Source organism: Mus caroli, unplaced genomic scaffold (assembly GCF_978045245.1).
Source record: "Mus caroli unplaced genomic scaffold, Mus_caroli_1 scaffold_5, whole genome shotgun sequence".
NCBI lineage: Eukaryota > Metazoa > Chordata > Mammalia > Rodentia > Muridae > Mus > Mus caroli.
This window is the reverse complement of record NW_028227260.1, coordinates 95,826,455-95,853,419: the sequence shown is the minus strand read 5'-3', so window position 1 is coordinate 95,853,419 and position 26,965 is coordinate 95,826,455. Positions and strand designations below refer to the sequence as shown.

Here is a 26,965-nt window from a genome sequence, read left to right as displayed (position 1 = left end):
GGAAGAAGCTCCCAGCTAAAGCCAGACAGCCTCTGAACTCCCAAGGCTAGCAAGCCCAAGCCCTCGACATGGCCCCATGCTGGCCAGCAGTGGCTGAGCTAGCTCAGGAGATGAGGGGGCACTGGGCAAGGAGCCCACTGTCTCCTCCTCATGACTTTCCTTCCTCCTCATCCCAGGAGCCTCCTTGCCGTCCAACTGTACTAAAACTCCGGAAAACCATGGCGGGGAGGTTTTCCAATTAGAACATTCTTTTTCCAATCTGTGGGATGATTCTTAAAGCAGCAAAAAGCCATTCTTCAGGGCATGTGGGGATTATCTGCCAACAAGACCTTGGCTCAGCGTGTGCACTCGTGCTCCGGAGGCCTGGCCTGGGGCAGCTTCAAAGCCAGAGAGAAAAGGCAGAGTTTGTTCTGGGGCATCAGGTCATGTCATACTCTGGTAGAAAGTGTCCTGCTTATTCAAAGCAGTGTATTAGAAGACAGTACAGCTCCAAGAACAGGGATGGAGGACATTTGAAAGTGGCCTATCTCAGGAGGTGCATGACATTCCAGTCCCATTACTGGAACATAAGCTCAAGACTCCCAGCAGGATTGCAGCCTTTGGAGCAAACAATCCTTCGGCACATAAGCTGCTCCTCAGAAAGGAACTGTCCGGCCTTGGCCAAAAGACTGGGAGCTACATTTTCCTGGGCAAGATGGAGTGTAGTGGAAGCTCTTGACAAGTATGAGTGTTTGTGTATGGTGGAGAAGAGGCACAACCTCATAATGGAGTTGCAGGGGGTCACTGAAGACAAAATTTTATAGGTAAGGAACTCACCCCATTTGCTGAGAATCTGGCCCACCTCCTGTCAGGTGAGCTGATTACAAACACAGAGACCTGGGATCACAAGCTTAGGGTTCCATAGGTCCATTCCTGAGTGTGGCTCTGCCTAGCTTGGGGACCCCTAGCCCCAGGGGACCCACCCTGCTGAGAGTCAGCACTCACCTAGCAAGTGTAAACTGGTTGAAGAGCTTAGCAGGATGAGGCAGCAGGGCGGGACCAGAGAAGGAGGGAGGGTAAGCAGGGGATTAGGGTACAAGCAAGAACCTGGCACTCCCTATACACAAACTCCAGTTTCTACCAGTTGGACACATAGTCCACCCAAAGCCTCTGGAGTCCCTCTCCCTGCTTCTGTTTCTGTGTGTGTGTGCAGCTGCAGCATTCAGGCCATTTGTCTTCAATATACTCTGGTATAGGAATCCTGCCTGCTCCACCTCTGGGTCCTGTTAGCTTTCAGTGTACTATCTGTTGTTCCTTTCCAAGCCTAGAAACTCTTCAGCTAAATAGGCCTGTCTGAGCTCTGCTTCTAGCTTTGCAGATGAGAAAGGGCTACCCTAGGGAATCTAGTAATCCTGCTGGCCCATTCTCTCAGACAGCCACTTGTCCTCTGGTCTTTGGTCTGGCCTGCCAGAGAAGCTGTTTTGGTTACCTACTCCTGAGCTGTGGCCTCTCTGAACAGAAATACCACCTACTATGCCATGACTTTCCTGGTAGTCCAGCCTGCTCCTCAAGCCTACACTTAGAACCAACTTCTGTGCTTTCAAAGCAATGCCTTGTTGATGGCATTCCTGGGGGAGGGCTGCTGCCCAGTCCTCTTGGGCACTACTACCCAAGCTGGAAGGATGCCAGAGCCAGAAGGAAAGGATGGAGGGGAAAACTGCAACTCTGAAAAGGGTTAGCTTCTTGGCCAGTCTTGGAGCTGAGTCACGGGCTAAGGCACAATAGTAGAAAGGAGAAACAGGGACAGGCTCAGGCCATGCACAGGTACAGTTGAGTCTGAGAGACAGTAACCACCAAAACCTTGGGTTAGAACTTAAGGGGAGTCCAAGGAAAGATTCATGGAGACAACAACTTGACAGCTCAGAATGGGTACAAGATTACCAAATGTCCCTAGAGAGAGATGTCATCTCAAACAAAGGGGCTTGGTTTATCTGAAAGCATAGCACTTGTATATACCTGTATCCTAGCATTTAGGGGATTGAGACAAGAGGATTGTTGTGAATCTGAGACCAACATGGAGCACATGGCACCTCTCCTCCCCCAAATGGTGACTGACTAAGGTGCCTGGAGGTAGCCCTGTAAGAGGTGGGGGTTGAAAGCATCATTGGAAGAGTCTGTTGGGGCAGTGAACAGGTGGGCAGGGCAGGGCAGGGCACCTACCATTCGAGTCAAACCCGTTTGCAGGCAAGATCCGCTGCAGGGCCTGGCAGCCTAGCTAGGAGGGAGGAGTCCAAGGCTAGTCTCTTTGGCTAGAGCTCCAATCTGTGTTGGGCAGAGCCTGAGTCACTTTGGACAAGGAAAGAGCTTGAGGTCTGGTGCAGCTCTTAATGGCCAGCTACGTTATTGGATACCACTCTTGCTCATGCTCTACAGCTGGCCCACCTGATTCAAGGCTCTGCAGCAGAGCTTTCTCTTTTCTGGAGGGCCTTGGGAGACAACTACTACCACCTACTCCCTCCCACCCATGGTGTATCACTTTGTGTTTTACATTCTGCCTCTTTTGGGGCTAGGTCCAAAAGAGTCTTGTGATCCATCCAGTTAGTATGTTTGGGAGCTAGGATGTCAAGCCAAATGGAAGGCCATCAGTAGCCTTTGTGGGGGAAGGAGAAGATGCATTAGATGCTGGCCACTGGTCTGGGACTAACAGAATTGGAAGGAGAAAAACACCTGTTGGCAGGAGACAAAGATTAACCACTCCTCCAGAACACACAAGGCACTTCCTTTCTGTCTGATAAACCCACAGAGAAAAGAACCCTCCTTTCAGAGTTGTTCTCTCTTCCTTCTGCAAATGCCCCAGATCCTCTGGGCCGGTCTCTGTGATCCAGAGATAATCGGACAGGGCACCAACATCCCAGAGCTCACCACTGAGAATAAAGGGTTATATACTGTCACCCGAGGGAATGGGAGAGTGAGTGCACAGAAGGAAGTGGTCAACTTGACTAGGTGGCAGGCAGGAGAGGATGACATCTGAAGATTGGGTGAGTTCAGTGGTAGAGGGATATAGGAAGGGTACTGCAGAGAGTATGAGTGCAGGAACAAAGATCCGAGGTATGAGGGCACAGAAGTAGTCAGAAGACACGGGGAAGCCGGGGAGATTACAGTGGAGTGCTGGGGTGGCTGGTCTTACAGACAGAGGTTGAACACAGTCAAACATTAGGCCTTCTAAAAGCATCTGCTTTCATTCCAACAACAACCAGAAGCTATAGGAAAGCGCTCTGAGCAGCTAGCATCTGGTCATACACCCAGTGAAGCTGCATACATACTGTGTGATGGCTGAAATGGGAAGGACGATAAGTCACAGGAAAGCACAACAGTGAGTAGATTTGAGGGCCACTGCTGTAAAATTGGCAACAGGACGTTAATCTTTCCTTTTTTTCCCTTTTTTTTCTTTCCTTTCCTTTCCTTTCTTCCTTTCTTTTATCTTTTCTTTTTCTTTCTTTTTTAGTCTATCATTCTGATCGTTTTTTGTGCACACTGGCTTAACTATCTCCTCTATTGAAAGGACTTCCCTGACCTCACAGTGAGGGTTAGAAGCCTTTGTTGGATGCTCGACACCCCTACTACATCCTCACACTTAGTGCTATGCACACATTACCTATCAAAAAAACGTGAATGAATGTCATTTATTAAACCGAATGTGTGTGTCTTCCGCCCTGCCCTGAGAGGTAGTCCTGTTTTGCCTCGCTGCTGGCTCCAAAAATGACCTTCCAGGGTACAAGTTTTCCCAGGCGCCAGACAGAAGTTTCTTGCTCACTTTTTTCTCCTATGCCTGACTTCCTGCATGATCTCAGCCATCAGTCCGCAACCCCCTGCCCCCAAGCCTGGTCCTTTCCCCGCCCCTGTCTGGGATCTCCATCTGTAAAATGGATCTAGGCACAGTAGTTCTCGACAGAACTGACCCGCCAGCATCTGTGGAAGTCGTTGGCCCAGAGCCTGGCCAGATCTCGCCGGGCGCAGGCAGGGACGCCACTAGTCCGCGAGGGCCCTTCATGTGGTGGAGTCCTCCTGGCCCCAGGGCTGGGAGCCCAGAGGAATTAGCCTGGAAGTTTTCCATAGCGGCAAAACTTTTTGGAGCTCGCTCTGAGCTGGGTGAGGGGAGCCCCAGCCTTGATTTCTCCAGCAGCTCCATTGGGCGGAGCAGGGAAGGGGTGGGAGGACCGAGGACACCGGCTGGAGAATGTGCGGAATGTGCCAGGCGCATCTACCTACCCCAGGAGAGGGCAGAGGAAGGGGGCCGGCCGAGGGGAGGGGCGAGGGGCGAGGCTCCCGGCAGCCGGAGAAAACCTGTTTGTTCTCGGGCGGGCAGAGCCCAGTCCGTGCCTCTTCGTTGCCCCGCGCGCTTCTCATTGCGCCCCGCTTCCCGCGCCCGGCCCGGCTGGGTCCAGTGCTGCCCACCCGAGGGAGCCCGCGCACCACGCCTGTCCGACCCTCTGCCCGTCACACAAGCCGGGCACCTGTACCAGGTAGGGTTGTTGAGTCGCCGTCCTAAAGAAGTGGCTCGACCACCGGGAGGCAACAAGGAACACCCAGTTCGTGTCCTCCTGGACACAAGCCAGGGCCTCAGTTTCCCTACCCAGTTTTCATACTCGCTCCAAGCATGTCTCTTCGGAATCCCGTCAGGGAGGCAGTACCCTCGGTTTCTGCTTTTCACCGCGAGTGAAGAGACAGGCAACGTTCCTCAGAGTGTCCAACAAAAGCAGGTGGCTCTCTGGCTGGTCTAGTCCCTCTGACCTACTCATTTGTGCATGAGACCGATTGTTAGTAGACTGCCAGCGGGGATGGGGCAGGGTGAGCCTAGAGTTGGTGTGTTACAAGCATCACAGAATCCCACATCCTTAGTAAAATGTGCCCATTTTATAGATGAGGAAACTGAGGTACAGAGGCAAGCTTACTCAAGAATCCCCTCACTGGCCTGGAGCCCAGAGCAAAGGGACTTAATGGTGGTTTGTGATAGACATGTACTGGGCACTGGGCGACCTCAGGGCTGGGAAGGGAGCTGCTCATACTCAGACAGAAGGCGCCGAATCAAGTGTCACTGTGGTGTTATCAGCGGGATCTGCTGTGCACAGTCTCTGTAACTGGATTGTTTGTGCGAGGGCAGGGGAGAGCCAATAGCCTCATCCTCTTTGCAACTGCTTAGTGATAGCTTGGCCTCTGAGAAAGGTTGAAAACGCAGATCCTCCTGTCGGCTCTGCCACTTCCTTCTGTACTGTGGCACCTGGAAGCTCCACTGAGTAAAAGGAGAAGCCTACCAGGCCCACCTTCCCCTCCAAGGCTGTGGAGTCTATAAAGTATGTTGGGAGTTGTGTTCTCCACAAGCCATTGGTACTGACTCTTGACATTAAGGCAGGTGGTGACACCTGCTCTTGGTATTGTCTTGCTCTCATAGTTCTTTGGATTTCTAGTCATGGTGCTTAGACTGGGGCAGGAAGCAGGTTTCCACAGGCTGATAAACCTGAATAGTGGTGAGGGGCTCTGAATCGGAGAGCTGCAGTAGGAGGCTTATGAAGTTCTCATGGCCTCAACTGGCTCTTCTGCACAAACAGTGCCAGCTTGGGTGCCAACAGATCTCCAGGGTACAGGTACAACTTACTGGAGGGCTTTGGCTGAATGTACTGTTCACCGCCCTCAGCCCACTCACCTACAAGATTGGAAGGAACAAAACCATCCCATTAATTATCAGTGCTGACCAAGGCTGTGCACTCAGTGGAGCAGAACTGATAGAAGGTGCCTAGGTCAAAGCTAAGTACACAACACATGCTCAAAATCTGTTCCTTTTCCTCCTCTGGGCACTCATGAGTCAGTGACAAACATGGCTCATGACAACAGAGGGTGCTGCAGCTTTGAAGGTGAAAAGTGTTAATAGCCTGGATCACGGATGCAACCCAAGATGGAAAGATTAGGAAGGCTCCCTGGAGGAGGGAACCTTTGAAAGTTGAGCAGGTCAAGAGGGATAGGAGAAAAATCAGCCCTTCATTTTACCAAGAAGTCTCTAGAGATAGGCTACTCCAGAAAGAGCTGCCATCTGGATGGTAAGAGGACAAAACCCTCCCAACTTAGTGGTGAGAGTAGTGGTCCCAGGAACAACTAGAGAATGTAGCAAAGTCCTTCCTCAAACTGCTTTAGGCCTTCTAAGACCTGATAGGGCAGGAACTCTGGTTTCCTAGCACTCGGGACCTGGTTCAGGTGGGCATTGGTACCTGTTCCCTGAACTGTGTTCAGTTGTGTGCCAAGAAAACACCCCCAATTTTGGCTTTGATGCAGAATCCTGTTTGATGGAAGCCGGAAGCCTGCCCGTCTCCTTTCTCATTGAAGCCTCCATATGTGATTTATCCCTTTAGTTTAGATGTTGCCTCAAGCCATGCCCTATATTGTGCTGGGTCACACATAACATAAATTTTCTTTCTGCTTGCTAAACCCTGAGGCCCCCTTCATTGCCAGCCCTATAGTGACATGGAACAGGATCATTGATGGGGGTCTGGGGTGTGGTGCTTGGAGAAACTTCTCGTATTACACTACAGACTTTGGGCACCCATGGTGGGTACTTGGCCTGGGTGCAGACAACTTGTCTGGCTTCTTTCTCCCAAACTAGGCCCCACTTCACCTCTTGCTCCCATGGCCAATGAGGAGGAAATTACCATCCTAGGTTAAACACTGTCCTTGTATCAAGCTGCTTGAATACAAGGTGGGAAATCAAAACCATAAGAGGTTGGGTGGTATGCTCAGGCCTGTCCAAGTGGATGGTTACTTAGCTGGGCTCTGAACTCAGTGTGGCCTCTGGGCCTTTCTCTTACCCATGGTGCTGGAAAGATACTATCTTCACTGACCACACACCCTGCTATGGACAAACTGTTGGATAGTTCCTCCCCCTGTTCTGCTGTCAGTCCCCTTAGCACACGGCCCTGGTCCTGCTATCAGCTGGTTCTCCATTGGCATAGCTGGTGTCAGTTCATTTTTCCCAAAGAGTAACTGAGACACAGAATGGAGGCCCTTTACCTTCTCTTGTGGATCCACGTGAAAACATTTGGCAGGTCTTTTCAGCTCACTGTCCCTGCTAGAATGACCAAAGTAAGAGGGTGTGGGCAGGAAAGAGGGAGGGGGCCTGGGTAGAAAAGAAGCTGGAAAACGAAAGACCCAGAGGCCCTGTGCATGTTGTTCTCCAGGGCTTATGTGCAAACTGAAACTCAGAGGTGAGGAGGGTGGAAGCAATCTGCAGCTTAAGCAGATGTCCCTGGGGAATTTATCTGCTGAAGAAACTAAAAGACTGCTCTCAGAAACACTGTCTGGTCTTTTTCTGTGGGCAGTGCTCACTTCATGTTTTGAAGAGAAGCTGGGAATTTGAGGAGTACATAGAGCAGTTTTTTTTTTACCTACTTGCTAATGCCTACATTGTAGCCCCTCTTCTTGCACAGCTGCCCTTGAAGTTACTGCTGGTGGCCTGGGGAGGCTGTGGAGCTCTGGAGACACACCCAAGATTCAGAGAAGACTTGACCCCTAGGGCCAGTAGTGAGCAAACCCTAGCTACTGGTGGTGGTTGTTGGTGGTCCCTGTCTTTGGTTCCATCTGTGGGCACACATCAGGCATGAGGTTCAGCCCCCTTGGGCTGATCCCTGTGGTGGTTGGCTCAGAACACCGCTTTCTGATGACTAAGTCACTTTCCCAGAGAGCTTGATGTGGCAGAAGGTTGCTATGGAGAGAGGAGGCCCCAGGATTCCAGTCACACGAATGGGGATCCCTGTTGAAAATGCTGACATCAGGCATTGCCTGGTTTAACCTATAAAGAGAAAAAACCCACAAAACCCTAAAAGCAGACCTTGTTTCACCATTTCTGACCATGCGCACACTCAGCTCCTACTCATTCTTTCATAGTTTAGGACCTGGTCCAAGAGCACCTCCTTGGGAAATGCAGCACTCTGGCAGGGCCTCGGGGCCTGTCTGTTTTCCTCTGATTCTTGTCTATCTCCCCAGCACCCAGCCTGACTGTTAGCTTTCTATGGGAGCTTGTTACAGAAAAGAAAATGTGACCTTGGGCAAATGCATTCTTCTCTCCTGGCTTCCATATTTTTATCCCAAAATGGGGGTAATTGTAGAAGCAAGGGTGGAGTGAAGGGGGCTTTGGGCTTGAGATGGACAGGGAAATACAAGAGAGTATAGAGGGATTGATGGGGAGAAGGCTGTAAAGAGAAACATTTTTTGGTGCTAGAAAAGCTGGTGGGTAGTTAATTTTTTCATCCTCAGTAGAGGATCACTTTTAAGATGGACAAAAGCAATTTGACCAAAGTTAGAAGCAAGTGGGGCTGAGTTCCTGTCATCACGTGTGCTCTGGCAAAGGTCAAACAGGTGGCAGTTGTGAGGACTTGGGATACACATGAAGGATGGAGGAAGGTTCGTTCCAGGATTCCCAGCCCCTTTGACCTCATGACATGTCCATCTGTAGATGGATATAGCATCTCTGAGAGAGTAGGGCTGGCTTGAGACTTTAGATTTCAGTTTGCAGAAATAACCGTTGTGATGTAGAGATACAAGAGAGGTGCCTAGGACTGTGGAGGAAGGCATAGGAGTTCCTCAGTGCCCTTTCTTGTGGGATAGCTGCAGAGGTAACAACAAGAGTAAAAATGTAAATAGCTCATATGGGAAATTGGAGCCAAGGTCTTGTTGGGAGCAAGATGCTTTCCACTACCCTCAGCAGGCTGCCCTCATCACATATCTCAGGGCATATCTCTAAGAGCTCTTCCCAGCTGCCCTTAGTGGTCCTGTAGGCCAAGGTACCCCTGAAGTCTCTCAGCATCTTCAAGCATTTTTGAATACATCCCTCTGAGAACCAGAAAATGAATACATGAGAGTCAGGGGATTCTAGGATCTTAGAAATGGAAGATAGCTAAGAGGACCCCTTCCCCCTTGGTGTTGCAGCTCCCTACCCCATTGAAAAGGACCTGGGCTGCCTCAGACATCTTCCTCCCAGGATTCCACTAGCACAGACGCCAAGAAGTCTAGAATCTGGGGTTTGGGGATGGGATGGTGGGAGGTGAAATTCCAGACTTTCATGCAGAAGTCATTTACCTGTAAAGCACATTTACAAATACCACCCCCTCCCACCATGCTTGCTTTTTTTCCATATTACATTTTCCCTCTGCAACCCAAGTCTCTTCCAACTCTTTTTTTCCACGTAGTATACCTCCTTCCTGCTGCCTTGTTGGCTTGCCGGCGGGAGCCCCAGGGAGTAGAGCATTGCAGACAGGCCACACACTCCTGCCAGAGAGGCCCAGCCCTCAATTCCTGGGACCTGTACACTGAGCACCAGACTCAGGAGCTCAGACTAGAGCCAGCTGCTGCTCAGCCTTTGCTCTGGCAGAGTCAGCGCTGTCTAAGGTCTCTAAATCACTTGCAAGTAGTTCGTAGTACCTCCTGGACCAGCGATAGTAGTGTCTCTGCTAGCTCCTTACGGTTGGAAAGCAATCCATCTGCTGACTGCTGCTGACACTCCAGTGCAGGACAGTGAGAATCCGAATGCCCAGGGTTACAAAACCTGGCCACAGGGAACCTGTTTCACAAATGGAACATTTCATCATTCCAGTCTTTTTGGCCTGGAAAGAGAATCAAGTTGGCAGCGTGAGTGGTAGTTTAGGTCAGCCTTGGTCCAGTTTGTGGGCCAAGTGCATTCCTTGAGAAGGGATTGGACTAGTACAGCTAAGTATGCTGAATATGAGTGGGGGTGTTGAGGTTGTGGTTCCTGAATTTTAGCATTTCTTGGCCCCTCATACTCACTCCACTTCAGGTCAAGTATACCTGCTCATCCTTGCACTTCCTTATGAAGCCTCTAGAGGGAGACAGCCACAGCCGAGATTTTCACTACTGTGCTGGCTTTCCATCACATACAAAGCAGCAAGCTCTTCTTGGGCTCCATTGATGAGCAGAGAAGCTGCTCTAAAGCCTCTGCTTTCCCCACAGGAAAAAACCAGATATAAGGGCTTGGCATAGGTTGGATTGGGCAAGAAGGGAGGAGTTGAAGTACTCTGGCCAAGGAGCTACCTAATCTGACTGGACGCTGGAGCTCAGGAAGCTTGGATTCTCAGAGTTTTGGAGCTCAAACTAAGCTCTTGCAGGACAGCTATAGAATCAGGGGCCTGTTTCCCTTGCAGATTTTGATTTTTTTTTTTCAAGTTTGGTCCTGCACCCATACATGGTGGTAAGGGACCAAGGTGCTGTGTGGGGAGGAGGGTTTGCTCAGGGTAAGTGAGCAAGTATGAGGATGCTCTTCCCACAGACCAATGGAATCTCTGAGGCTGCCCCTGATCTCAAGCAGTGCCCATCCAAGAGATTAGCATTAACTGCAGCCTTCATCCATCTTTGAGGCTGCTCTCAGGGCCCCTGCCTGGCAAAGCCAGAGATTGATCCCTGCAAAAGGTCTGCATGCTTGGAGAGGTGGAGTTGGGCTTCCTCTGCTCTCCTCTGCATAAAGTATCACAGTTTATCTTTGGCAGTGAAGCTCTTCTCCCTCCTACCTCTACCTCTTACTTTTTTGTTTGTTTGTTTGTTTTTCAAGACAGGGTTTCTCTGTGTATCCCTGGCTGTCCTGGAACTCACTCTGTAGACCAGGCTGGCCCGGAACTCAGAAATCTGCCTGCCTCTGCCTCCCGAGTGCTGGGATTAAAGGCGTGCGCCACCACTGCCAAGCTCCCTCTTCCACTCTTCCTTGTACTCAGACCAGTGCCTAGCACACCAACATGGAAACAAACCCCATCACCTATACCTTAGGCAGCCTCTCATTGTCACACCACACTAAAATAATCACTGATTTTTCTCAGTTGGTGGAGTGTTTGCCTACCACGAAGCTCTGGATTTAGTCCACAGCACGGCATAAAGCAAATATAGTGGTGTACATAAATATTCCCAGCACTTGGGCAATGTAGACAAATGGACAAAAGTTAACCATCACACTTGGCTACATAGTGAGTTAAGGCCAGCCTGGGAAAATGAATGGATGGATGGATAGATGGATGGATGGATGGATGCCAGCCTGGGAGAATGAATGAATGGACGAACGAAAACAAAATAATGTTAAAGGCTTTGCTTCTTTCTCACTCCCAGTTAATTTCTATTGACATCTAGCACCAATTTCAGTTTCTAAGACTGGGAGCAAATTTGGGGTATCTTGACCTGGCTCTTCCAGTGAGCTGCCCTAGTCTTCATTCTATTTCAGCAGTGATCTTTTTCTTTGTTGTTTCTCAATAGAGAATCTGAAATAACCCAGGCTGACTTGAACTTGCTTGTGTAGCCAAGGATGACCCTGTACTTCTGATCCTACTGCCTCCACCTCCTCTGTGCTAAGAATGCAGGAATGTACCATAGACCTAGTTATGTGGTGGTGAGAATGGAACCCAGGGCCTTGTGGGTGCTCAGCAAGTACTGATCCAACCGCACTACATCCCTAGGCCCTTTCCACGTTTACTGTTATTGGAAAGAGCATTGGATTTCTGAAATGTCGTCAGATCTGAGGGGAAGCTGGTGACACAGAAGCACCAGCCCCAGTTCTTTCTGGCACATATCCTTGCTCCTTTGCCTGTATTAGGAAACTTCTAGATAGACAACATGGCTATTGGATCTATCAAGGGGAAAACTCACAAGTTCTGGGTTTAATACAAGGCCTAGCATGGATGCAGCTGCTATAATGGGGATGAACGTCACCTGCTTGCCCAGTTCCTCTGTGGAAACCAGTGGCCACAGTCCCTGGGGTCTTGGAAAGGAGTATGTCCTTGAGGTACCTTACAGAAAATAAGTTAAGATAGCAAAAATAAAAAATGGCCTAGTACAATTTGAGGGACCAATGGGCGGCGCATTCGCTTTCATGCAAGAGGAGAGGGACTGTCCAAGGTTTTCATATGTAATAGCATGAAAAGACCTAGGACTGAAGGCTCAGGCTTTAGTGGTCTGCATACAGACACTGACTGTATCATGCACTCAGGCTCATGTGGTCACTACACATGTCTGCTAGGATGCAGACAATTGAGTTTATGCAACCATAAGAGCAACTGAACACTGATGTGGCAGCTTCAGTGCCATAATGAGGTTCCATTCCTGGCATGTAGAAGGTTCAGCCTGCCTGGACTGCTCACTTGGTACAGTTTATGGGAGAGCAGGCTCTTGCTGATGTGGCTAATTTAGTTTGGTCTTGGCCTCCTTCCCTTACTCTTTTAGTGTGTCCCCGATTTCCACAAAAACATATCCAGGTCCTGCCAGTTGGCACCATTACTGAACTGGTCAAAGCGTAGCCCTGGAGGGACCCAAGGGGGTGGCAGACCCAGGGAGAAAGGTCTTTCTGCCTTATCACTGCCAGGGCCTTGCTTTTTGTCCTGTTCACACCTCTGAACCTCCCAGACTCTCTTTATGTCCAAAGGAGCCAGTTTGGTTATTAATATATCCAAAATATCCAAACCCACAGTCTAGTCCTTTCCTCCTCCTCAGCTTTGGGCCTCTCAGCCTGGCGAACAGATTATAACGAACCTGGAACCTGTTGACTCTGACCAGTCTCCTCATCTGATGCTGAGGCCACTCCTTAGCATTTGGTCCCTGTGAGGAAACAGGATGAGGAGCCTCATAGGGCTGCAAATATCCACTTTGTCCTGTACTGATTGGAGAACACCAGCTGACTTTCCCCCAGCAAACAGATTTAAAGTCACTATGGCTTGGCTTATGCCCAGCTGCCAATGATATTCCTGACTTTACAGCAGTCCAGAAATGTAGATAATTTCACTTTCATCTTACAGGTGATAAAACTGAGGCAACCCAGAGAGATTAACTGATTTGCCCAAAACATGACAGCTAGTGCAAGAAAGATGGTTGAGTCCTAAAACTGTTGGTTCCCTGAACCCTTGCCCTACCTCCAAATCATCTGCCTGCCCTCAAAGGTGGTGTGCCTGAAATGTGCTTCCTTCAATCCTACTGTCTGGCTCAGTGCCATACCACTCTCCAAGACACTGTTGGAACTTCCTTATTACTACCAGCTCCCTTCCCCAGAGTCTTTCCATTAGAACTCGCTGTGGTCCACCCTTAATAACTGACTAGAACAGTCAGTTCTTGACTACCCACATGTTTTCATATTCTCCAGGTGAGCAGCCATGGCTATACAGGTAGGTGTAGCACCCACGGTGGAATGTGTGCTTAGTCCTTGACCTCTCTCATACATTTGGAATTCCACCAATTCTTGTCACCCCTGATACCTGAAAGGAAACCTGCATGATCTTAGTGTGCTCCAGGTTCATTTCTCTTTTATTATGATGTCATATGTGAGGCTGGGTGCTAGGCTAGAGAAAATATATTTATTTACTTCTAGAGACTCAAGGCCATAGGGGGTAGCATTGCCTTGATTCAGGTAAAGGATCTCATGGCTGGTGGCATTACAGCTGTGGGCAGGAGAACCTGAGTTTGTGAGATGGAAAGCCAGGGAGAAACCAGAGCTGGGCCAGACTTGCCTTTTGATAACAAACACTGATGAGAACCAACCAGTTTCTCTCAAGACATTAATTCCATCATATAGAAGCTCTCCCAATTATCTAATCCAACCTTATTTTGTGTGAGGGAGTGGGGATGGGAATGGGTGTGGATGTGTGGGTGAAGGGGCTAAGTATGGATGCATATGTGTATACATGTTCATATGCACACGTCAAAGTCAGAGGTCAGTATCAGGTGTCTCTATCACTGTTTGCCTTGTTTTATGAGATAGGGTCTTCTAGACTGGCTGGCCAGCAAGCCTCAGGGATCCTCGTGTCTTTGCCTTCCCAGTGCTAGAGCATAAGGGTGTGTTACGATGGCCAGCTCTGACTGAGTCATTTTCCCATTCCCCCAAATTTCATTTCTTAAGTGTCCCCTCTTAATACTGCCATATTGGGACCAAGCTTCCAACACAAGAGCTTTTAGGGGACAAACCACATCGAAACTCTAATGGTGACCCACAAGCCATTATGATTCATGTATTGACAGATTTGTGTTTGTCTTTGTTCCCAGGAGCTCACTGAATCCACTAATTACAGAGCTGACAGATAAACATCATGAGCATTTCTTCCTTAGGAAGTATTGGGAAAGGTGAGCCTGGGTACCATGTCTGCCTGAATTATCCCAGGCAAACCCCTATGCAGCCCGTGCAGCTAGTGGATGACCTCATAGTGGGTGGGCTGGCAAGAGCCCTGGGTCTAGGGGCTGTGGTTCCCTGTTTAAGGCTCTTAGCCTTGCCTCTGCCAGGGAAAACTGTACCATCTGGTGAAGAGGAGCGCAATAATATCCTAAGACAGATGAAAGTACGGACTACACTAAAGGGTGACCAGAGCTGGATCACCAAGCATGACGACTCTGAGGACCATACCATGTAAGTCCAGGACAGAAAGCCAGAGGGGAAAGCTGCAATAGTGAGGGCATGTGACCCAGCCCTTCCTAGGGATGCTGAGGACATCTCACCATTTAGAGCTCAGTCAGGCTGTGTGTCCACTGGCCAGCCAGGTGACATTAAAACTTGAAAAGCTGTACACAGCCACAAATATTGCAATCCTATGTGCTGAGAGGCATGTGTAAAGTGGGTCAGGAAAGGGGAAGGTGAGGTGCAATGGTGGTACACGTAAGGCTAACTTTGTGATAGAGCCGCAGGAGTAAGAAGTGGTGAGGAGCATGGGAGCCACTATCTTCAGGGCCTGTCTTTCTGCAGAGAGCCACTCTCAAGTCACAACCGAACCACATCCTTCTCATCAGTCAGAGACGAATCAAATGCCAGGTAAGAGGTGTTACTTAGCTGACTCTTAAGTGGACCCCAGGAACTCTTCTGCAAAGAAGTGTACATCTCACAGAGGGAGCACAGAGGGAGCATGAATTGAGAAGGGCATGGAGGACCTTTAATGAGTCATTTGTAATGTTCTTTGAACTTTCCTTTTAGTGTTTCTGGAACTTGGCCATCTCCAAGAATATGCTAAGAACAGGTTTATAGGAGTAAATGGTAGAGTTCAGTGGTACTATTAGACCTGCCCAGAGCACTCATGCTGAATAGAACAACTCTTGGCTGAGTCCTTTCATCTTGCCGTCTGCTTTCATACTTCCATTGCCACTTGGGAGTGAGTGCTTCAAGGGCCAGAGGAGGAAATATTCTAGAGGAGTAGAAAGGGAAGGCCATAGGGATTTACCTTCCATCAGAACATCCCCAGGTTTGGGTCAGCCTGGGCTCTGATCAAAGGACTTTCAGTCTGATCCAGGAGAGAACAGACTCTGCAGAAAATGTCCAGCCATAAAGCAAGCCTGGCCTTGTACCTGCTGTAGGTTAGGCTATGCTGAGCATGGCTGTGGAGGAGTCAGACATGGCAGTGTTCCTGGAAGAGACTAAAGGAGAGATAGGTGGAGCAGAGTGCGCACCTGGTCACTGTATTAGGAGATCAGCTGTTGTAGTTGGAAATAGGATGGAATAAGTGGTCTGAAATCCATAGTGAGGCCACGATTCCCTTGATGTCTCCTTTTCTCTTGGCAGGTCTCCAAACACAAGGGCTCCAGCTGGTTATATAATCCGGTAAGTGACTTCTAGACCCTACCTGCATCCTCATGCCACTAGAGCCACACACAGACTTCTCAATACCTTCTGGTGTCTCTTGTAGGGGAGTGTTCACCCGAACAATAGATAGCTCTTCTCACTCCCAGCATCGCCCCTCTAAGACCAACGGAGCTCCAAGAAGGTACATCCTGGCTAGATGGTCAATAGGAAGGTTGGGAGAGCCTTGTCCAGAGCCAAGTCTGAAAAAGGGCTAGCAAAGCAGTAAGGGAATGTCCTGTCTGGCTTATTCTCAGGGATAGAGGCTGGGAGAGGGAGATCCTCATCCAGGGAGAGGGACTCTGGACAGAGATGTGGATTGTGCCCACATATCTTCATTTTACTTACCCCTTGTCCCCTTGGTCTCACAGCAAGCACCTTGTACTTGCTGAGGGCACTGAGCCATGTGCTTAGTTCACCTTTCCAGTATGCAAGGCATCATGTTACCCAAACACCTTGATACCAGTCAAAACTGGGGCACTATTGGAGAAGATATGGAAGAGAGCCCAGTGGGCTCTTTTCTACCCAGTTGGGTCTGCCCTATTCAGAATGCCTGGCCCATGTCCTGTCTCTCTTGGGCTATGTTGGTAAACCTAGAGGCAAGAGGGGACCTGTGGTTGGGCAGATGGAAATGACTTGCTCTTCTAGTGCTTCTGGGCAGCTGGGAGCAGCTAATTCTGGTCATCCGCTTCAGTCGTCTGGCTATAAGATGACTACGGAAGATTATAAGAAACTGTGAGTATACAATGGTGCCAGATACTGGACCTACTGAAGGCAGGTAGACACTTACCTCTGAGCACAACCTGGGGAGAGCTATTCCTAGTGGCTTAACAACCCCTGCCACTTATAGATGTGGCCTGGAGCAAAGGATAACAAAACTCTAGAAAAATGAATGGTCATGCCCAATACACTCCTTTTAGGAGGCAAAGACTGTTGGAAACTTCTGGAAGGAGCATATGGGTCTAGACAGTGGACCATGAGCCATAGCTATGGGGGCTGCTGTTCACTCTCTGAATTTCCTAGATGAGCTCCCTTCCCCATTCAGGTCGCAGGATCTTGGGCTGGGCTGGGCTGGGCTGAGCTATGCTTTGAGGCATGAATTTTCTTAGGTTGCCACTGTCCCCGTTGGCTATTGGTGTGGACATTTTGTATCTAAAGCTGAGCTTCCCTTGAGGTTCCTTCCAAGGGACCCTAGACTGGAAGGGGGGTTCTAGACAGATGTCTGGATTGTGCCAGTACTTCCCAGTACTCCACATCTTCATACAGCTTATTCCTTGCCCCCATCATCCTGTTTTATGGCACAGCTGGCAGTATTTCTAGGGAAGTAGTGAAACTGCAATTGGCTGAGGGTGGTAGCCTGTAGCAGGGAACAGGAAGGACATGGAGGAAGAAGAGCCATACCTGCATCTCTCCCCACAGAGCACCGTACAACATCAGGCGCAGCTCCATATCAGGGGCTGAGGAAGAGGAGGTGCCATTCACCCCAGAGGAGCAGAAACGGAGGTGATGGTGTTTGTTATGGGCGTACCCATGGGCAGGGCAGGGGCCGGAGTCTTCACAGATTGCTGAAAGGAATCATACAAGCCAGAGTACAAAATGCATGACACATAAATCATGAGGACACCCCATGTCTTTCCAGAAGTCTAGGAACTATCTCTCAGTGCTAGGCCAGCTCAGGAGGCACTTCTGAGAACATTCCAGGGATAGAACTTGAAAACTATGCAGGGCAAAGTGCTCTAGGAGGGGCGTCTGCAGTGTTCTTTGAGTTCAAGAATGGATCCAGACTTTCAAATGCCCTGTGCTTACAAAGAAGGAATCCAAACGAAAGGCGAACATCTGCCAACCCATATGTGGTTTAGAAAGCATAGTGACAACCCCTTGCTAAAGGCCCTGTAAGGGTGTCCATTCTGTGCAAAAAGACCACAGTTGCACAAGGCCTGAAATCTGGATAGTGCAAGGGACAGGCAAATGAATAAGAAGCTCTGATGGTGGCTCCTACTGAATGCTGTTCTGTCACCTGCTTAAGTGTGTGCATTTAGTCAAATCACCAGAGCAGTGGCCAGGCTCAATCAGGAATGGAGTATGTCGGCAACTACTTACCTGGGTTGGGAGAGTCAATGAACCATTGTGAAGATGTCAGCATTGCTGAGCAGGGCACATGCTACATGCTCCCTAAGTAAGGGTCCTTCCCTCTGTGTCCATTGTCCCTCTGAATAGTTCTTAGAGTAGTGCTACCCCATGGTGTACTCCTGAGTTAGCCAGTGAGCATCCCAAGCTAGACTGACAGACACCCATCAAATGTCCCCCTTTATACTACCCCAGGTCTCAGGCTGCAATTGGTGTTCTGAGGAAGACAGCCCCACGGGAGCACTCTTACGTCCTCTCAGCAGCTAAGAAGACCACTAGGTGAGTTGTCCAGGAATGAGTCCCTGTGAGCTTGAGCCTGCCTTGGCCACTACTGACTCCATGTTCTGGGCTCCTTCTTCTTTTCTTGGGGCTTCAGCTTTCCTTTGACTGGTGAAAGAATGGGTTGAATACCTCCATGAGAATTCTAGCTTGAGCTCCAGGGTTCTCAGATGCACTTCTTAGAAAGATAAACTTAGGTAAGGTCCTGAGAATTGGAAAGGTTCAGGACCCTATAGGGATGGGGGCTAAGATGACACCTGCCCTTGAACTTTTTCCAACATGTTCCCCATTCTGCTTCCTTTCTAGCAGTCCTACCCAGGAGCTGCAGTCACCATTCCTTGCAAAAAGGTAAGTATCAGTTAGGAAAGCCTCAGGAGCCAGGTGCTATCCAGATAGCAAGCCTGCTGTCAGTAGGGATGCTGGGAAAAAGAAAGAAGCTCTCTCTGAGCAAAGAGAGTCATGTGATGCCAACTCAGGCGTCTTTTTGGAGGCCAGGTGAAGACCTAGGTGACTGGTGACACATGTGTCCCTTTTAGCCAGTTCTGTGCAGTTAGGAGCCTGGCTGAGAGAATGCTTTTGCTTAGGGGCCTTAGCAGATGTCCTCACTCCTTCCACAAGCTGGTAGGCACCAAGAAACCAACATAGCAAGACTCCTTGCTCTTGCCCTGCCCTGTGCTCTTCTATCACCCAGACCTAGGACCAGAATCACCAAGAGAAACTCCATGGGAGCTGACTGTGATGTTACTGATTGGTCCTATGGGGCAAACAGGGTGAAAGAGAGAATGAGTCCTATGTCGGTGGTCTAGTTGAGTGAGGTAAGGGTCTTATTATTTGACACAGGTCAATTTCTGTAGAGATGCAAACAGGGGAAGATGAGGTCATACTAAATTAGGGTAGGCCCTGAATCCAATGGTAGTGTCCCTTCGAGACCAAGGAAATGTGGACACAGACACAAAGAAACGTCCACAGGAATGAAGACAGTGGCCTAAACTGGAATGAGGCAAATACAATTTGTTCTAACCCTGCCAACACCTCAATTTCAGATTTCTGACCTCCACTTCTGGGGTTTTAAGCCATTCAGTTGGTGGTACCTTGTTCTAGTAGCCACAGCTAAGAACACACTATTCTCTGTTATTTTGTCTATGGAGGAGCAAGGTGCTGCCAACCCCCGTGCCTTTCACTGCTTATTGTATTTTAGTCAGCTACTGTCATGTCACACAGCACTGTATGTCCATTTCTGGGCCTTTGCAGTGGTTAGGCCTGGGGCTTGGAACATTTGGAGTGCCTGTTCCTTGTTGACTTTACACCTACAGCTTACCCTCTTTGCGTCTCTTAAGAACGTATTTCTAACGCAGTCAGACTCATGGGTTCCAGGGAATATTCCAATGGTTTTATAGTCACCTGACTCATGTGGACACTGGTGAAAGCACATCCTTCAAAGGCCAAAAGGCACCAAGGTAAGTGGGGAGACCACAGGTGCCACTTTTTTCGCCCACAGGGTTGATGTGGTAGATGAGGAACTCCTTCCTGAGAAAAACCAGGACCCACCTGCTCTGGCAAGACCTGATCCTGGCTTAAGCAGGTAATCAGTCACCCCCCTTGGGCTGGGAGAGACTGGCCACTGCAGCAGTAGCACCCCATTGTTAAGCTTGCACCGGGTACTTCTATAACTTGGCCAAGTTCAGCCTACCTGGGAGACACACTTGTCTCCAGCACTTCTCACATCTGCCTTCTTTGCTAGTGTGGATGGAGGTAGGACCCAAATATCTCAGGACATTCTAATTGAGTGCATGCTAAACATGCCTAGCCCCCCCCTCCGGAAGCCAGGAACCCAGGTACATGTCAAGAATCAGCTCTAGTGTATGAGCTGGTAATATGGCTTCTCACTGGCCTGGCTGGCTGGGTTTGGCAGCCAGGGAAGGTCTAGCAGTGGGGTTACAGTGCAGGGCTGTTATTTTCAGGCTGCTACCCCAATGACCTTTCTAAAAATGTCAGATTGACCGTGTCAAACCCCTTACCTCCACTTCAAGCCCATTTGCAGCTTCCCCTTACCAGGCACATCTGCTAGAATGCCCACCTAGAAGCCCCTTCATTGTCTGAGAGTAGCCTAGGGTTAGCTCTGGGTGGGAGACTGGTACCAAGGAGGCTTAAGGACAAAGAAAAGATGAGGACCAGGAGGGAGAGGTAGATGGGCCTGGTTATCACACTGCAGGGAGGCCCCAGAAGGAGGATGCCCAAAGATGCTGACACAGAGTGGGAGGGGAAGCTTCTCCTTCCCCCACACATTCCCCAGGCTCTCCTTTGACCTACAGCTCGACAACCGAGAAGATTGTCTATCCGCAGATTACAACCCCCACAGCAGAACTCCACCTGGTGGCCCCAGACCTGGAAGCCCTGAGGTACTGAGGCCCCATTGCTGTCCTGTCTCTCTTTAACCTTTCTCAACATGAGAGAGAAGCAGGAGACTGGTTTGTAACAGGTGTGGCAAACCTGGCTTCTCCATCACTATCTTGATATACATTTAAAATAATTATATAATGAATAATTATGCAATGTAATTTTGTGAGGTCAAAGGCCTGGCCTTGGGATCTAATCGTGATTGGGACTTCCTGGGCAAGAACTAGTGACTTCATCCGATGAAGGAGACAGATGATAGATGCTAATATGAACGAGATCAGCCTATAATGCTGGCCATGCCATGTACCTCCATGCCCTCAGAAAGTGACAAGACTGGTCAGCAGAGCTGGGTGGGGTCAATGTGTCTGTGTAACCCTTTATTAAAACCAGAGTTTTAATTATGTTGCTTATAGGACAAGGCATTTGGAACTGGGTGGGGTTCTCCATAGTTCACAATGCCACAGTGCCCTGTGCTTGGTATAAGAATGGATGAAGGGGCCGCATCCATCAAGGAGCACAAAGATCCAAGCTCCTTTTCCTTGGGGTGGGCACGCAGGAGACAGGCCAGCTCTATCATCAATCTTCAAACTCTGTGTCATCTTTCTTATTGTTCCCCCCTCCCCCTTGCTGCCTTCCGCACATTTACCTGGGGACATTAAATTGATAGCATGAAAGAACAGTGAGTAGCCTAGCAGGTTATGCAGACTGGGAATAACACTGAAGCATGAACGTTTCAAGGACAGGCGGGGGGGGGGGGGATAAAAGGAGACCAGAAACATGTGGCCAAGGAAGCAGAAGGTATCACAGGATTGAGGGAAGAGAGATGGTAAGTCTGAGGGAGAGACCCAGTGGTGAGCCAAAATAATGCTGAAAGTGACTTCTGGACAAAGGGCTCCTGATGATCTCAGGATTGACTGAGGGGTTAGGACAGGAACTCAGAAGAAAGCTGAGTTCCATTTCTTGTCACTTGTGGAACTTGGAACACACCACTCAGTCCTTCTGAGCATCAGGTGGCTCATCTGGAAAAAGGGCATGGATAACGATATTGAAGTCGATGTGGAGAATTACTGTGTGGAAAGTTGGAAGAACAGAGTCTGGCCCCTAGTCAACAACGGTGACTAATAATGAGGCTTTGTGAGTTGGTCAGTTCATCAATAGCATATTTTCAGCTCTTTCAAGGCAGCTGTCATTTAAGGATGAGGTAACTGCCTCCATCACAGTGTGGGTGGAGGAGTAAAGTCATTTCTTACCTCTGCAGGTCTTCCCAAAAAGCCTTGTGCACTCAGCCTAAAGGTTTCTGATAGCCTGGGTCCAATGTTAGCAGCTGACATACAGACCAGCACTATACTACTGTTGCATATCTGAAAAGGAAGAAGTAGAGCTAGAGAGGGTTGGGTCTATAGGGAGCAGAACTATAATATTTCACCAGAGGCGCACCAACTCCAGACCAGGCTATCCCTCTCAAAGTCCTTGGGACCCCACTATGTTGTCATTTGGGAGCCCTAGAACCCCCTCCCTAGAGTGAAGTGATCCCTGGGAATGAGGGAAGGGGAGCTTGGATGAATGGAAAAGGTTTTGTCTTCTCTCTCTGGCTTAGTAGCAGCCCAAAATTCCTTGTGTCTTGCTCTAGTGACCATTGACCATCAATGTGGCTACCTCCCTCTGAGTTTTCACCTTTTGTTTCCATTCTTGTTTGTAAGCAGTTAAATCTGAATAGCAATCCACTGGAACTTGGATTGGCTCTGATCACAATAATTTATAGAGGCAAAGATTTCTGCTCCCAAGTCATCTAAATTACACAAGGTCACAGCCTAATGAACGTGCTGAAACAGGCATTGGTGCAGAAAAAAAGAGGGTGAGATGCCAGTGCTTCCCACCACCATTACCAGTACCACACCTTTTGCCCATGGATGGTCTCCTTCTTGTTGGATTTTCTTCTTCTCCAGACTAAGCCACGCTGCACCTCCATCATTGACTCTCCAATTCCTGCAGAACAAATACAAGTCCCTAACTCATAGCTATAGGCCCATCCCTCAGCAAGGAATGGCCTCGGGTACAATGAATGTGTGGGGAAGTCAGAAAAAAAAAAAAGACTAACGAATGACCTATTAATAGAGGAATCTCTGCCTTCTTACAAAGTCTGCCTTCCCCACATACTCATCTGCATAAGTAGCCTTTGTCTCCAGGGATGCCTGTTTTAGTTTGGAACCATGTTGGAATTGGTAGAACCGTCATTTTTTGTTGTTGTTGTTGTTGTTGGTATGAAGAGAGCTGAAACTGCTGAAGGGCCAGCCCAAACCTCATGACCTCCTGAAGTCTACCCCACGTGGATCCATCCTTTGAGGACACTTTTCTAGGTGCTTTCCCAGCTGGTTCTCTCAGCAGGTTCATTTTCTCACTAATCTACCTAGTTGCAGTGGGTGCCTGGAGACAGATAAAGTAGGCCCCACCTCTGTAATCTCTCTTTTGAAGAGGTCTAGGAAAAGCCATTAGGCCAGGGACTCAGTTCTTTGAGTTGCCATTAATGTAACTTTTTACTATCTTTGCAGGCATCAGAAAGATCTTTCCCAAATAAGCCACAATGTGTTTATCCCCCTCTTTCAACTTTCAATGGCTCTCTGCTTCCTTGAAATTAAGCCCAAACCCCTGTCTCTAGCTCCTATAGTTCTGCATGGCAGTGGGGACTCCCTATCCAGCCTTTTCTTTCTCCTGTACCACAGTGGTGCAAACTGTTTCAGAGTGCTATTGGCTATTGTAGAAGGCATCTGATCTAGTCTGGCTCTGGTGGCTTTCTTTTGGACTGTTCATTGGAATCATCCTTCCATTTGTTTTACATGAAGCTAAACCTTAAACTCATTTGCAAAATAACATGAAGTATCTTTCTAGATTTGTAGGATTTAGTGCAGTCTGTTACAGTATCTTACTTATACTAGTTTGATTTTGTATGTATATGTGGGTGTGCATGTGTATGCATGTTTGTGTGTATGTTCACATGTGTATGCTCCTGTGTATGTGTGTGCTTATGTGTGTGTGTGTGTTTGTGTATGTGCATGTGTGTCAAGACCAGAGATCAACTTCTAGTGTCATTCTTTAGGCACCATACATCGTGTTTTGTGAGACAGGGTCTCTTATAAGGACCTAGGATTTAACATGTTCCAAAGCATAGAGTAGTTGAAGACTAATGAGTGAGGAGACTGGATCAGGGTCTTGTTCCATATAATGAAATTTTATCAGGTTTTAATCCAAAGAAGAACTGCTGTGGTTTATAGACTTAAAGATGAATAGGTATTTGAATTTTAACATCACACTACAGTCACCTTTTACAATAAATCATATGCTGGGAGGTGGTGTGGAAAATGGATCTGTAAGCTACAGGCCGTGTTATGCACCATTTTTCTTCTTTTAAATTTTACTACTGATTAGAACGGAGGAAAATAATAGCTGATGATAGTTACAGTATGTTGTCTTTATGTACTTTACAGTTGCCTCAATAACCCTGTGAGATAGGTAAATGGGGAAACAAACAGGTACTGATTTATCCAAAACCATACCTGTGGTAGCTGAGACCTAATGAACAGCCTCAAAGAGAAACCTTCCGAGAAACTTGAGCAAGCTAGTTGATGAACTGTGTTTGAAGGCTAATGTCTCCTTCCAGCTGGTGTACTTAATCTGGTGGTTATCATTCCCCAAGCCAAGAAAGATTTCTGATTGTGCAATTTGATAGAGGAGAAAACTTGGGTCCACACATGTGATGAGCAAATAGGAATAAACTCTAAATCTGCCCCACTGCAGAGCTCAGGTCCAGAGAGTAACTTTACTCTAATATTTACCCGTTTGAAAAATCAAAGCAAACATTTCTGATGACACTGTTTAATAACTGGCTATGTTTGGATTGTTTTTTTCCCATTTAAATTTTAAAAAATTTATATGTATAAGTGTTTTGCCTGCACATGTATGTTTTTGCACACCACCCATTTGCTACGTCAGTGGTGGCCAGTAGGGAGAGGACAGTGGATCCTCGGAGACTAGAGTTAGAGATTGTTTCTAGCTGTATGTGGGTGCTTGTAATAAAACTTAAGATTTCTGTAGAGTAGACAGTGCTCTTAACTGCTGAACCATCTTTCCAGCTCCTCGTCTGGGAAAGTATTAATAACAAAAGAGTTCTTGAGATGTTTGTTTAATTTCCTGAGGGTATGTCTCCAGCGTTTTTCTTAAGCATTTCAATTTCCTCTCATCTCCAGTATACACTGGAGATGGCGGTTCTCAATCAGAGCTTTGTCCTGCCCACCCCTACCCTCCTGCGTCATACTGTAGTAACCGAAGATTTTTTGGGTTGCTACAACCGAGGGTGGCTTCTAAAAAATAAAAATCATGGATGCTGCTAAACGACCTATAGTGACAGGTGATATTAGTGCCTCATTCTCAACACACACAGTATTATTATCCAGACAAAAACGTTAATATTGACAAGCCTTCCTCTAGCAACTTGTGTTCACTTGGGGGAACACACACACACACTGAGGAGTGTGTCAGCATAGATCTAGCCAGACTGCCACAGACAGGCACCACGAATACGGACGAATACACCCGTGACTGCAGCAGATTTCTGTTGCGCAGGCAGATTTGGATCGCTGCCTGCGGGGGGCGGGGGGGCGGGGCGGCGCATGCGCATGAGTAAGCTAGCCAGCTCCAGGGTAAGACTACACCTACTCGCGCGGCCATTTCCTGCAGCCGCTAGCTCAGGCTGAGGTGCCCGCTCTGAAAGGAGAGTACAAAATGGCTGCTCCAGAGACCAGCTTCTAAGGGGCTCCTCCTGAGGCAGTGCTAGCTCCAGCCGCGAGATGGCGCTGGAGGATCACAAATGGTCCCTGTTGTGCACTCCCGTTACCCATCCCCCTCCTAGTAATCTCAGAGGGCGGTTGACTACAGCAGCCAATTTAGGAGTGACCAAACCCAAGGATAGTCTGCAGTGAACACTGCGGCACCCACCTGGACCTCAAGGGCTATCTGGTCCTCCACCCACAACTGACCTCCCCCCTCAGCGGTGAATTCACAGCCCCCTTTCCTTTGATAAACAGTGATTGATGGGCAGACCCAGGTGACAAAGTTAATGTAACTGTCAGAAGCTGTAGGAGCTTTACCCAGTGTTCATTTGATTGTGCAAAGTGGACTAAATGCAGGGGTTCTTGAGCTTGAATTTAAGCCCAAGGTAACTTTATGGGACCTTTGGTATATCATTCAGCTCTTACATGAACAATAATGGAAATAGTTTCTACCATAGACAGTTCAAAGAGTTAAATGGGTTTACATATGTAAAGCACGCAGGACACTGAGGGGTGTGTACAAAATATTATCAAATGCTACCTTTATTTTTTATTTTATTTTTAATTTATTTTTTACACTCCATATTACATTCCCTGCGTCCCCCATCCACCCTCCAACTGCTCAACATCCCACACCTCCTCCCCACCCCACTCTGTCTCCACGTGGATGTCTCCAACCCCCACCCCACCTGACCTCTAAACTCCCTGGGGCCTCCAGTCTCTTGAGGGTTAGGTGCATCATTTCTGAATGAACACAGACCTGAGAGTCCTCTACTGTATGTGTGTTGGGGGCCTCATATCAGCTGGTGTGTGCTGTCTGTTTGGTGGTCCAGCGTTTGAGAGATCTCGGGGGTCCAGTTTATTTGAGGCTGCTGGTCCTCATACAGGGTCACCCTTCTCCTCAGTTGCTCCCAGCTTTCCACTAATTCAACAACGGGGGTCAGCTGCTTCTGTCCATTGGTTGGGTGCAAATATCTGCATCTGACTCTTTCAGCTGCTTGTTGGGTCTTTCAGAGGGCAGTCATGATAGATCCATTTTTGTGAGCACTCCATAGCCTCAGTAATCCAACCTTCAAGATAGATAAAGTTCCCCACTGCCACATTTTTTTGTTGTTTATTCAGTCATTTGATAGCACACTGTCTTGCCTTTTTCCTTTTGGTATCACACGTTAAATCTAAGACATAGATTGTTTTCTTCTTTGTTGTGTTGCAAGTGTGGATTTTTTTCTAGTTTATATTTAACACACGAAGGTGAGTGTTAGACATGTACTCACTGCTGGCAACTGTGGTCAGGCAGCAGATTACATTGTGTAGAAAGTGGCATTGTCTTCTTGTGCAGTATGTAGTTAGGTCAGAAATTGGCAGTGGCTGCCTTAAGCTACCAGAGTCTGTGAAGGCTTCAGAGAATTCAACAGTTAACAATCACATCCTATGGGCCTCCTTCTCTCTCCCCACTCCAGTTTAGCAGTAGCTGAGGCCGAGTGGCAGGAAATTAAGATACCCACTTCAGGATGTTATATTGCACAGAAAGGCATCCTGTGAGGGTTTGACCAATATCTTTTTCATGACCTATAAAGGTTACAACTGAAACTGCTTCAAGGCCTAGGGTTTCCCCATATTGCCCTATCTCCAAGCTGCTCTTCCTGAAGAGTCTTGCCTCTGTTTACTCAGCACTACTTCCTGGCAGAGCTGGACATGGCAATTGGTTTCTTTTCACTGCAGAGGAGTTTTCGTTTCCTCTTAC

At 48.4% G+C, this 26,965-nt stretch overlaps 1 protein-coding gene across 4 annotated transcripts in view; it reads left to right on the top strand.

Annotated features, from left to right (window-relative positions):
* The first annotated feature begins 4,359 nt into the window (after positions 1 to 4,359).
* The window catches only part of Znf185 (zinc finger protein 185 with LIM domain), a 42,826-nt gene continuing 20,220 nt past the window's right edge, over positions 4,360 to 26,965 (top strand). Inside the window, exons 1-12 of one of the 4 annotated variants that reach the window (XM_021153491.2) lie at positions 4,360 to 4,502; positions 14,041 to 14,118; positions 14,275 to 14,398; positions 14,732 to 14,797; positions 15,539 to 15,577; positions 15,663 to 15,740; positions 16,244 to 16,330; positions 17,015 to 17,098; positions 17,918 to 18,001; positions 18,311 to 18,349; positions 19,500 to 19,583; positions 20,314 to 20,400. In XM_021153491.2, the coding sequence (XP_021009150.1) occupies positions 14,085 to 14,118; positions 14,275 to 14,398; positions 14,732 to 14,797; positions 15,539 to 15,577; positions 15,663 to 15,740; positions 16,244 to 16,330; positions 17,015 to 17,098; positions 17,918 to 18,001; positions 18,311 to 18,349; positions 19,500 to 19,583; positions 20,314 to 20,400 (806 nt within the window). In that variant the 5' untranslated portion in view covers positions 4,360 to 4,502; positions 14,041 to 14,084. Of the gene's footprint in view, positions 4,503 to 14,040; positions 14,119 to 14,274; positions 14,399 to 14,731; positions 14,798 to 15,538; positions 15,578 to 15,662; positions 15,741 to 16,243; positions 16,331 to 17,014; positions 17,099 to 17,917; positions 18,002 to 18,307; positions 18,350 to 19,499; positions 19,584 to 20,313; positions 20,401 to 26,965 lie in introns of all 4 variants that reach the window. The other 3 variants (XM_021153489.2, XM_085838160.1, XM_085838159.1) reach the window with 3 other exon arrangements.